The 10,796-nt window shown below is 53.3% G+C and overlaps 1 protein-coding gene across 2 annotated transcripts in view; it reads left to right on the top strand.

Moving 5' to 3' along the window:
• Positions 1-4,849: 4,849 nt before the first annotated feature.
• PNPLA5 (patatin like phospholipase domain containing 5) overlaps positions 4,850-10,796 on the top strand; it is a 13,309-nt gene continuing 7,362 nt past the window's right edge. Inside the window, exons 1-5 of one of the 2 annotated variants that reach the window (XM_032261405.1) lie at positions 4,850-5,722; positions 6,137-6,369; positions 7,913-7,978; positions 8,292-8,501; positions 10,199-10,259. In XM_032261405.1, coding sequence (XP_032117296.1) covers positions 5,533-5,722; positions 6,137-6,369; positions 7,913-7,978; positions 8,292-8,501; positions 10,199-10,259 — 760 coding nt within the window. In that variant the 5' untranslated portion in view covers positions 4,850-5,532. Of the gene's footprint in view, positions 5,723-6,136; positions 6,370-7,394; positions 7,983-8,291; positions 8,502-10,198; positions 10,260-10,796 lie in introns of those variants that run through there. The other variant, XM_032261406.1, reaches the window with a different exon arrangement.

The raw sequence follows: 10,796 nt of genomic DNA, 5'->3' as shown, positions 1-10,796 counted from the left end.
ATCCTGGCACGTTAGAAGCCAGGTGCAGCCACCAGGATACAAAGAAGAGCTATAGGTCAACAGGGAGCAGGTCTGCCTGCTACCAAGGCCTAGGTGACTGCCAGCCACCTCTTCTTTCTCCTCTTCCTTGCCTTCCTCTTTCTTCTCTGAAGGTCTGGACCATGTGGCTTGTTGACCTCCTCATGGGTTGAAACCACAGCCGCTCCCCAGACACAAAGATTTCCAGGTAACTGTTCTCCTCTGCTGCTCCCCACCACACTGATGGTCCTCCTCACTAATGGCCAAGACAACCTGCTCTGTTGGGCTCTTAAAGATCTGGACCCCAGGCCAGGTCCACTGGCTCACACCTGTAATCCCAGCATTTTGGGAGGCCAAGGTGCATAGATCACCTGAGGTCAGGAGTTCAAGACCAGCCTGACTAACATGATGAAACTCCATCTCTACTAAAAATACAAAAATTAGCCAGGCATGGTGGTGTGCGCCTGTAATCCCAGCTACTCAGGAGGCTGAGGCAGGAGAATAGCTTGAACCTGGGAGTCAGAGGTTGCAGCGGGCCAAGATCACACCATTGTACTCCAGCCTGGGAAACAGACCAAGACTCCATCTCAAGAATAAAAAATGTTTTTAAAAAAGAGATCTGGGCCCCAGCCTCAGTAGGGTCTCTCTTCGCTCCCCTGCCCACTCTGGTTTTGCTTGGACATCCTCTATTGCCATGCATGGATCCCATTTCAGCACCTCCTTTCCCGATCTGTTGATGTGGCTCAGTCAGTCTTTCGTAGGGGTCGGTCCTGCCCTTCCTTTCCTTTTTCCCTTTCATTTGGATATAATTTCATAGTCTCCAGGAAGTTTCAAGAATGGTGCGCAAAAAAAGAGAACACTCATAATCCCTTTACCCAGATTCTCCAATCGTCACCATTTTGCCATATTTACTTTCTCCCTGTAGATGTAGACGTATAGATAGATATAGATACAATGATTTTTTCTTAATTATTTGTGATGAGTTTGCAGACATCATGCCTCTTCACTCTTCAATGGGTCAGTGTGTTTCCTAAGAGCAAGGACTTTTTCTTACATAATCACACTACATTTTTTTTTTTTTTTTTTTTTTTCAGAGTCTCTCTCTGTCGCCCAGGCCAGACTACAGTGGTGCAATCTCAGCTCACTGCAACCTTTGCCTCCCTGGTTCAAGCGATTCTCCTGCCTTAGCCTCCTGGGCAGCCTCCCGTAGCCGGGATTACAGGTGCCCACCACGACACCTGGCTAATTTTTGTAGTTTTAGTAGAGACGGTGTTTCGACATGTTGTCCAGGCTTGCCTTGAATTCCAGACCTCAGGTGATCCACCCACCTCCTCAGCCTCCCAGTGTTAAGATTACAGGCGTGAGCCACTGCACCTGGCCGCAGTACACTTTTTCACATTGGTGAATGCGACATTGACACAGCACTGTTATTTATTTATTTTAGAGACAGGATCTGGCTCTGTTGCCCAGGCTGGAGTGCAGTGGTACAACCATAGCTCCCTATAGCCTTGGACTCCTGGTCTCAAGTGATCCTCCTGCCTTGGATTCCCAAAGTGCTGGGATTACAGGTATGAGGCACCATGCCCGGCCAGATGCAGCACTATTATTTAATTCACAGTTCATATTTACATTTTGCCAATTGTTCCAATAATGTCATTTATGGCTAGTTCTCTGCATCATCCCTGTCATCCCCAGCCAGGGTTGAATATAGCACTGTGTTTTCCGTTAAGTTGTGGTGTCTCTTCAGTCTCCTTTAACCTGCTTCCTTTGTCTTTTATGATCTTAACTTTTTATTTTTTGGAGAGTACAGACAGGCAAGTTATTGGGTAGAATGTCCCCTAATTTACATGTATGTTCCCTCCTAATTATATTTGGATTATGCATTTTTGTCAAGAATACTACGGAGGTGGTGTTTATTAATTTCATATTGTGGCTGTAACAGATGACCACAAATTTAGTGGCTTAGAACACCACCAGGTTGTTAGCTTACAGTTTGGGAAGTCAGAAGCCCAAAATGGGTTTCACTGGGCTAAAATCAGCGCGTGTCAGCAGAACTGCATTCCTTCTGGAGGCTCAGGGGAAGAACTCCTTTCCTTGCCTTTTAGAGAGTTCATGTTCCTGGGTACATGGCCCCTTCTCCAGCTCCAAAGACGGCACAGTAGCGTCCCCAATCTTTCTCCAAGACTTCTGCTTTTTTCCTTTTTTTGAGACAGTCTTGCTCTGTTGCCCAGGATACAGTGCAGTGGTGTGACCTTGGCTCACTGGAACCTCTGCCTCCTGGGTTCAAGCGATTCTCCTCCCTCAGCCTCCCCAGTAGCTGGGACAACAGGTGCCTGCCACTGCACCCAGCTGATTTTTGTCTTTTTAGTAGAGACAGGGTTTCACCATCTTGGCCAGGCTGGTCTCGAACTCCTGACTTTGTGATCCACCTGCCTTCGCCTCCCAAAGTGCTGGGATTACAGGTGTAAGCCACCACACCTGGTCAAGACTTCTGCCATATATATATATATATATATATAATTGCACTTTAGGTTCTGGGGTACATGTGCAGAACATGCAGGATTGTTGCATAGGTACATACATGGCAATGTGGTTTGCTGCCTCCATCCCCCCGTCACCTATTTCTGGCATTTCTTCCCATGTTATCCCTCCCCAACCTCCCTACCTCCCGCTGTCCCTCCCCTATTCCCCCCCAACAGACCCCAGTGTGCAATGCTCCCCTCCCTGTGTCCACATGTTCTCATTGTTCACCACCCGCCTATTAGTGAGAACATGCGGTGTTTGATTTTCTGTTCTTGTGTCAGTTTGCTGAGAATGATGGTTTCCAGATTCATCCATGTCCCTACAAAGGACACAAACTCATCATTTTTTATGGCTGCATAGTATTCCATGGTACATATGTGCCACATTTTCCTTCTCCAGTCTATCATCGATGGGCATTTGGGTTGGTTCCAGGTCTTTGCTATTGTAAACAGTGCTGCAACGAACATACATGTGCATGTGTCTTTATAATGTAGTTTTAGTAGAGACGGTGTTTCGACATGTTGAAATGATATATGATTCTTTGGGTATATACTCAGTAATGGGATTCCTGGGTCAAATGGAATTTCTATTTCCAGGTCCTTGAGGAATCGTCACACTGTCTTCCACAATGGTTTAACTAATTTACTCTCCCACCATCACCCAGCTTCTTCCAACTTTCAAGGACCTTGTGATTATATTGGGTTCACCCAGAAGATCTGGAGTAATCTCCCTATATTAAGATACTTAATGTAATCAGATCTGCAAAGTCTCCTTTGGCATATAAAATCCCCAGGTTTGGCCGGGCGCGGTGGCTCAAGCCTGTAATCCCAGCACTTTGGGAGGCCGAGGCGGGTGGATCACGAGGTCAAGAGATCGAGACCATCCTGGTCAACATGGTGAAACCCCGTCTCTACTAAAAATACAAAAAATTAGCTGGGCATGGTGGTGCATGCCTGTAATCCCAGCTACTCAGGAGGCTGAGGCAGGAGAATTGCCTGAACCCAGGAGGCGGAGGTTGCGGTGAGCCGAGATCGTGCCATTGCACTCCAGCCTGGGTAACATGAGTGAAACTCCGTCTCAAAAGAAAAATAAATAAATAAAAAATAAATAAAAAAATAAAAAAATAAAATAAAATCCCCAGGTTCTGGGTAGTAGGATGTGCACATCGTTGAGGGTCATTATTCTGTCTTCCATGTAATGTTGGTCCTCCTCTGGGAGCTCCTAACATCCAGTTTTTGGTGATGATAACTTTGATTATTGGCTATGGCTCTACAGCAGGGTCAATCCACTGAGACCTGTATTGACTTTTGCAATTAACAGTAATTTGTGAGGGCAGTACTTTGAGACTATGTGAATATCTTGTCCATGCTCCCTACCTGGTTTAGCTTCTGTTGACGAGTCTCTGTAGCCCACTTATTACTGAGAATCTTGAAAATGTTGATTTTCCATTTCCATATTTTCTTTCTCTTTCTTTCTTTCCTTCTTTGCTTCCTTTCTTCCCTCCTTCCTTTTCTTTTCCTTCTCTTCTCTTTTTTCTTTTCTTTCACAGACTCTTGCTCTTTCACCCAGGCTGGCATGAGGTGGCACAATCTTGGTTCACTGCAACCTCTGCCTCCTAGATTTCAACAATTCTCCTGCCTCAGCCTCCCAAGCAACTGGGATTACAGAAACGTGCCACCATGCCTGGCTAGTTTTTGTATTTTCAGTAGAGATGGGGTTTTGCCATGTTGGCCAAGCTGGTCTCGAACTCCTGACCTCGGATGATCCATCCGCCTCAGACTCCAAAAGTGCCTCACAGGCATGAGCCAGTGTGCCCAGCCTAGAGAGTGTTTTTAAAATATTTGCATAAATGCCAGGGTGCAGTAAACTTCGTTCTGCATTTACCTGCACGTTCCAGGCCCTCTGATGGTGTGTGGAAGGCCCCACAGTGTTTCCCTCACCCATTTCCCTCTCAGGAGCTCATCTATGACCACGGCCTTGGCAATGCCACCATCAGCCTCCTCTTCCATCTCACCTTGTGGATCTGCTGGAGGATTTCTTGTGGGTACTTCATTTCATCTGTTACCCGGGCTTGATTTCCAGAACAACTGTCCAGGTGACTGGGTTGTGGGTGAGTTCTCTCAGAGGCTCTTCCTGGCTGTGGGAGTGCCTTGGCCTCTCCAGGACTCAGAATCCAACCCCCTCACCCCCCACAGGCCACTGCCCTGGTCCTTATTCACACACCTGGCACAGAGGGAAGTGGGTGACTGCTGCCAGGATCCCACTGTCCCTGCTGGAGGGCCTGCCCCAGGGCTGAACAGTTGCTGGTGGGTCTGGTGGGGTTTGGAGGTGCAGCCAGGAGAACAGAAAGGCCTCTGTAGGTCCTCACGCCTGCTCACACTGGGCTGAAAAAGTGCTGCCAGAGAGACCCAGGAGGCTGGGAAAACCCACGTCCATGGGGGCTGGGGCTGGCCCAAAAAGACCTCCCTTTCCACCAGGCCCGTCCCTGGACCCAGCTCAGCTGCAGACTGAAGCCTGGTTTGACTCCAAAGGCCAGGTGTCCTGGGTCCTACTCTGCCACTGGCTGCCACCATCCTGGGCTGCGCCTCCGTTTCCTCATTTGCATAATGAGGACTGGAATAACAACTGCCCAGACTACCAGAGATCAGGCCAAGATTTGGATCCAGTCCCCTGCCCTGTCACCCAGAAATCTGTGACCTGCTGCGGATCTGGGGCGGCGCGTGGGGGCGGCGTCAGGGTATAAACAGCGCCCGGGCACCTCTGGGGCTCACCTGACGCACACCTGGAGTGGGGGCTGGTCGCGACTGGGGACTTCCTTGGCTGGGGTGCAGCAGACGCAGCCCGGGGACGGCGCAGGGTGCACCAGCCCCAGCCCGGCTCCCGCCAGAGCCCACATTTGGGCCCAGCCCTGCCCAGCGCCGCATCCCGGCCCCATCCCTGACCAGGGAGTGAGCCTTCCTCGTCCGGATCACTCCACCGGGTGCCCCAGCCATGGGCTTCTTGGAGGAGGGTAGCTGGAACCTGTCCTTCTCCGGCGCCGGCTTCCTGGGTATCTACCACGTGGGCGCCACCCAGTGCCTGCGCCAGCGCGCCCCACGCCTCCTCCAGGGCACCCGCCGTTTCTACGGGTCCTCATCTGGGGCGCTCAATGCAGTCAGCATCGTCTGCGGCAAGTCGGTCGGTGGGTCCTTGACCGCAGGGGCGAAGAAGGGTGGGGACACCTTAAGGGAAGAGGATTCTCGACGAGACAGGGTGGGAGCCCAGAGGCGCTGGTGCCTGGCGCTGTGCCTTGCGCCCTCTACCCCGGGCACAGCCCGATTTAATCCCATGAGAACCCCGAGGTCTGGGGACTAGGTGACCCCCATTTGCAGAGGAGAGATCATGGTTCAGAGCCAGAAACTCTGTTTCCAAGGTCGGCTGGGGGGCAAAGGTGAAAAGGTGAAAGGAACATTTGAATCCAGGGCCGAGCCCAGAAATTCTGGGCTGGAGTGAGAGGATCCGGCTCCCATTGCACCCAGGAGGGTGGTGGGGATGTGGAGGGGAGGGGCTGGCAGGACCCACGCGCTGAGGCCTCCCCTCCCCCGCCCCCCTGCAGACTTCTGCTGCACCCACCTCCTGGGCATGGTCAGGCAGGTGGAGCAGCTGAGCCTCGGCATCCTGCACCCGGCCTACGCGCCCACCGAGTACATCAAGCGGCAGCTGCAGGACTCTCTGCCCCCCGACGCCCACGTCCTGGCCTCCCAGCGGCTGGGTGTCTCGCTGACCCGCTGGCCTGACGGCCGCAACTTCATAATCACTGACTTTGCCACCCGCGATGAGCTCATCCAGGTGGGCAGTGCGGGGATCCAGGGCCTGGTGGGGTGGGCGGGCTCCATCCAGTCCAGAGTGACTTCCAGGTACTTCCCAGGCAGATGTATTCGCCGGGCGCGGACGGAGGGAGGGAGGGAGGGAGGGAGGGCCGACCTGTTTACAGGTGAGGTAACTGAGGCACACAGAAGATGAGCAGGGTGGGGCTGGAGACTTCCGGGCTTGCTGCACACAGAAGGGTCTGGCTGGAGCCTGGCAGAGTCAGGCTGCTGAGTCAGGGCCCCCAAAGGGACTGCTCTTTCCAGAAAGCAGCTGCCCAGCCCCACCCCATCCCCCAGCTGCTTTTTGGCAGTGGGCAGACATTTACTGAATGTCTGTTATGTGCCAGTCACTGTTCTAGGCACTGTGACTGTAACAGGGAACAAAACAGACAGAAGCCCTTGCCTTCCTGGGGCTTCTATGCTCCTTGGTTCTGGGGGGCGGGTGGTCTCTGTAATGAGCTCATCTCTACGTAAGAGGTAAGGAACAACCCAGCACTGAAATGAAATAGGATGTCTAAAAAAGATGCGTCACATAGACCTTGACTCTATTGACATTTCCAATAGCGTGCACATGCACACGCACGTGCAGGCACACTGTGTGGCAACCAAAAGTGCCTCTGACATTGAGTGTCCTGTGGGGGCGGGGGATAATCACTCCTACTTGAGAACCACCAACCTAGAGCCTGCAAGCTTTCTTTTTTTTTTTGAGACGGAGTTTCGCTCTTGTTACCCAGGCTGGAGTGCAATGGCGCGATCTCGGCTCACCGCAACCTCCGCCTCCTGGGTTCAGGCAATTCTCCTGCCTCAGCCTCCTGAGTAGCTGGGATTACAGGCACGCACCACCATGCCCAGCTAATTTTTTGTATTTTTAGTAGAGACGGGGTTTCACCATGTTGACCAGGATGGTCTCGATCTCTTGACCTCGTGATCCACCCGCCTCGGCCTCCCAAAGTGCTGGTATTACAGGCTTGAGCCACCGCGCCCGGCCCGCCTGCAAGCTTTCCAATATAGAACTTTGTCTCCTGCAACACTTGGAATATCCCAGCTCTCTCTGGGAGGTGCAGTACTCATCCTGGCTCTGACCAGATGGAGATGCACGTGACAGTCTTGTTCCCACAGATGAATAGTAGGGACAGCAGCTAGTGTGTACTGAGCACCTACTATGTGCCAGGCCCTGCCCCAACTGCTACACAGGCAAGAATTCTGGGCCACTCTTTGGGGTCGCGGCTGGCTTCCTCAGGAGCCTGTGGACACTCGCCTGCGGCAAGCACCTGGCCTCCTTCCCTGCACACCCACGGAAAGAGGAGGTGGGCATCAAGACAAAAGCCTCCAAGACAGAGGTGCTTTGATCCCTGCTTCCCTGGGAGAGCCTGGCTGGGAGGTGATGCCTCAGCTTCCTCATCTGGACGCGGGAGTCATGACGCTTCCTTTGCAGGCTGCTGGGATTAGAAACCATGCCCAGAGGAGGTTCTGAATGCAAGGAGCATGCACAGTCGTGTTCCTGCTGACTGTTCTCTTCCTAGGTGCTGGTCTGCAGCTCATACTTTCCTTTCTATTGTGGGGTGATTCCCCCGGAGTTCAGAGGGGAGGTGAGTGCACTTTGGAATCCTGTTGCTCTGGGCAGCCTGGGGTGCACACTGTGGAGAAGGGCTTGGGTGGAGGAAACCCTAGCAGCTCAAAGGCCCAAGAGGCAGGGTCCACCTGCCACCGTGTGGGGCACGATCCCCAGCCATGAGCACCTACTGTGTGCCAGGCCCCCCTCCCCCGCTCCTGGGGAGCATTCATCTTCCTGGGCTGGAGTGGCCCTGGTGTCTCAGGGGCAGCTAGAGGGTCATCCGCTGCAGCCAATGTGGGAGGCATTCTGAGAGGGCAGCACCACCCACCTGCCCCCACAAATTACAGCGATACATCGATGGGGCTCTGAGCAACACCCTGCCCTTTGCGGACTGCCCCTCCACCATCACCGTGTCGCCCTTCCCTGGGACGGTGGACATTTGTCCCCAGAGCACCTCCGCCAACCTGCATGAGTTGAACATCTTCAATGCTAGCTTCCAAATCTCCACCGAGAACTTATTCCTGGCATTCACATGCCTTGTGCCCTCCAAACCAGAGGTAGGTCCAGCCCTGTGCAGATGTTAGAGGCTTGGCCAAGGTCAAGGGCCCCATGAGTCAGATTCTGTGTACCCCCAACCCCTGCCACCCCCTGAGCCTCAAGGCAGTTACAACATATGTCCTGAGTCTCACAGCCAAGGATGGCCTGGATCCTAAGCCTGGGGTTCAGGTGTGTCCTTGCTGTTCTTGCCTCTATGAGCCAGTGCTGAGTGAGGATTGGCCTCAGGTCGAGAGGACACACTCGCGCCAACTCTGCTGAGCTGGTGGTCTTCGGGCAGGGCCTTCGCCTGTGCTCCCCTAGGCCAGGGTCTGTAGGCAGGTAGTGTTATCATTTCCATTTCTCAAGGGAGGACATGATGGCTCAAAGAGGTTAAGCAACTTGTTCAAAGTCACACAGCCTGGAAGCAGCAAAACTAGGATTCAGACCTTCAGCTGGCTCAGGACCATGCTCCTGACCACTGCCCTTGACTGTGCCCAGATTGACTATCCATTGTGGAGGCAAGGCACAAGTGCAAAGAAAACAACAAATGAGGGTTGTTTTTTTTTTTTTTAACCTCTTGGTATTTCTTGAAAATGAATAATTTGACAACTGTTGAAACACACTCCTCCTGATTGGGTGCAGTGGCTCACACCTGTAATCCCAGCACTTTGGGAGGCTGAGGCGGGCAGATCACTTAAGGTCAGGCAGGAGTTTGAGACAAGCCTGGCCAACATGGTGAAACCCCGTTTCTACTAAAAATACAAAAATTAGCTGGGCGTGGTGGTGCGTGCCTGTAATCCCAGCTGCCGGGGAGGCTGGGGCAGGAGAATCAATTGAACGTGGGAGGCGGAGGTTGCAGTGAGTCGAGACTGTGTCACTGCACTGCAGCCTGGGTGACAAAGCGAGACTCTCTCTCAAAAAAACCAACACACACACACACACACACACACACTCTCTCTCTCTCTCTCTCTCTCTCTCTCTCTCTCTCCCCCCCTCTCCCTCCCTCCCCTCTGCCCCAACCACATCCTGGCTCCTCCCCGCCCCTCCTGCCTCTCACGTTTGTGTAGTGCTTTCTAAGTCATGAGACAAGGTCATGTTCATTTCCTCTGGTCCTCCCCACACCCCTGGGTGGGCAGAAAATCCCAGCCCCATATTCTAAATAAGTAAACTGAGGCACGGAGAGAGTTGGCACTTCCATGCTGAGGTCTCACAGCAAGGATGAGGGGGGTACAGCGCCCTTTGCCACAGGAGGGGTTTTAATCAGACAGGTAGGTGGGGCTCTTGGTTTCTCAGCCCATCTCAGTCTGGTCCTGAAAGTGAACATCAAAGGGGCAAAGGGAACCCCCATCCACTGCCCTACAAGAGGCCAGATGAAGTCCTAGCCATCCCAGGCCTTGTTATCCCATCTTCCAGAGGAGGAAACTGAGGAAAGAGAGGGGAGGGGCTGGCGCAAGACCAGCCAGGGCGTCTCGGGGGGATGCGATGCGGCTGCCGGGATGGAACCAGCCGAGCAGATCTGTTCTGCCTGCAGGCCTCTGGCCCTTCCTGCCCAACGCTGGGGTCCCCAGGGGTCCCTGAGCCCTGCTGAATGGTCGCTTGGGGAGAAGAGGCTGGCTTGGGATTGTCTCCAGTTGAAAACAAGCCACTGGCCTGTGACATTGGCTCGAGGGGCAGGTCCAGGCCTTGCCCATCCCGCCCTTGCCCTGTGTGTTGGCAGGTGGTGGCTGACAGCTGCAGACAAGGCTACCTGGATGCCCTGAGGTTCCTGGAGAGACATGGTAGGTGGCAATCCCACAGTGGCTGAGGATCATGCCCACATGGTGCCAGGTGGACCTTGCCTCTTGGGCCTTTGAGCCACGACGGACCTGGGCTCACTCACTCGTCCTCAGCACCTGCTCTGTGCTGGACGTGAACTGAGTACTGGGGACTCAGAGGAGAATCACACACAGGTTCTACTGTTGAGCAGCCAGCAGCCTGGTGCAGGGGACAGACCCAAAGAGAGACAACCCAGGGAAATGGGTGCAGTGAGGAAGGGATGCTCAGGGCTGTGGGAGTCCCGAGGACTCAGCATTAGACTTGGCCTGGGGGTTGGGGATAGGCAAGGAGGGCTTCCTGGAAGCAGTGACAGATATGCTGGGTTTTCACTAGTTATGAGGACACCAGCAAGGTTGAAGATGCAAAGGAAGAGTGCATTCTAAGCAGAGGGAAGAACGAGAGAGAAGGGGCAGAAGCAGGCACCCTGAGGGCACATAACTCAATGTGGCAGGAGGGGTGTGTGTGTGTGTGTGTGTGTGTGTGTGTGTGTGTGTGTGTGT

Source organism: Sapajus apella, unplaced genomic scaffold (assembly GCF_009761245.1).
Source record: "Sapajus apella isolate SASKATOON/1434 unplaced genomic scaffold, GSC_monkey_1.0 scaffold123, whole genome shotgun sequence".
Lineage (NCBI taxonomy): Eukaryota > Metazoa > Chordata > Mammalia > Primates > Cebidae > Sapajus > Sapajus apella.
The sequence above is the reverse complement of the archived record's forward strand: the minus strand, read 5'-3'. Positions and strand labels throughout refer to the sequence as shown.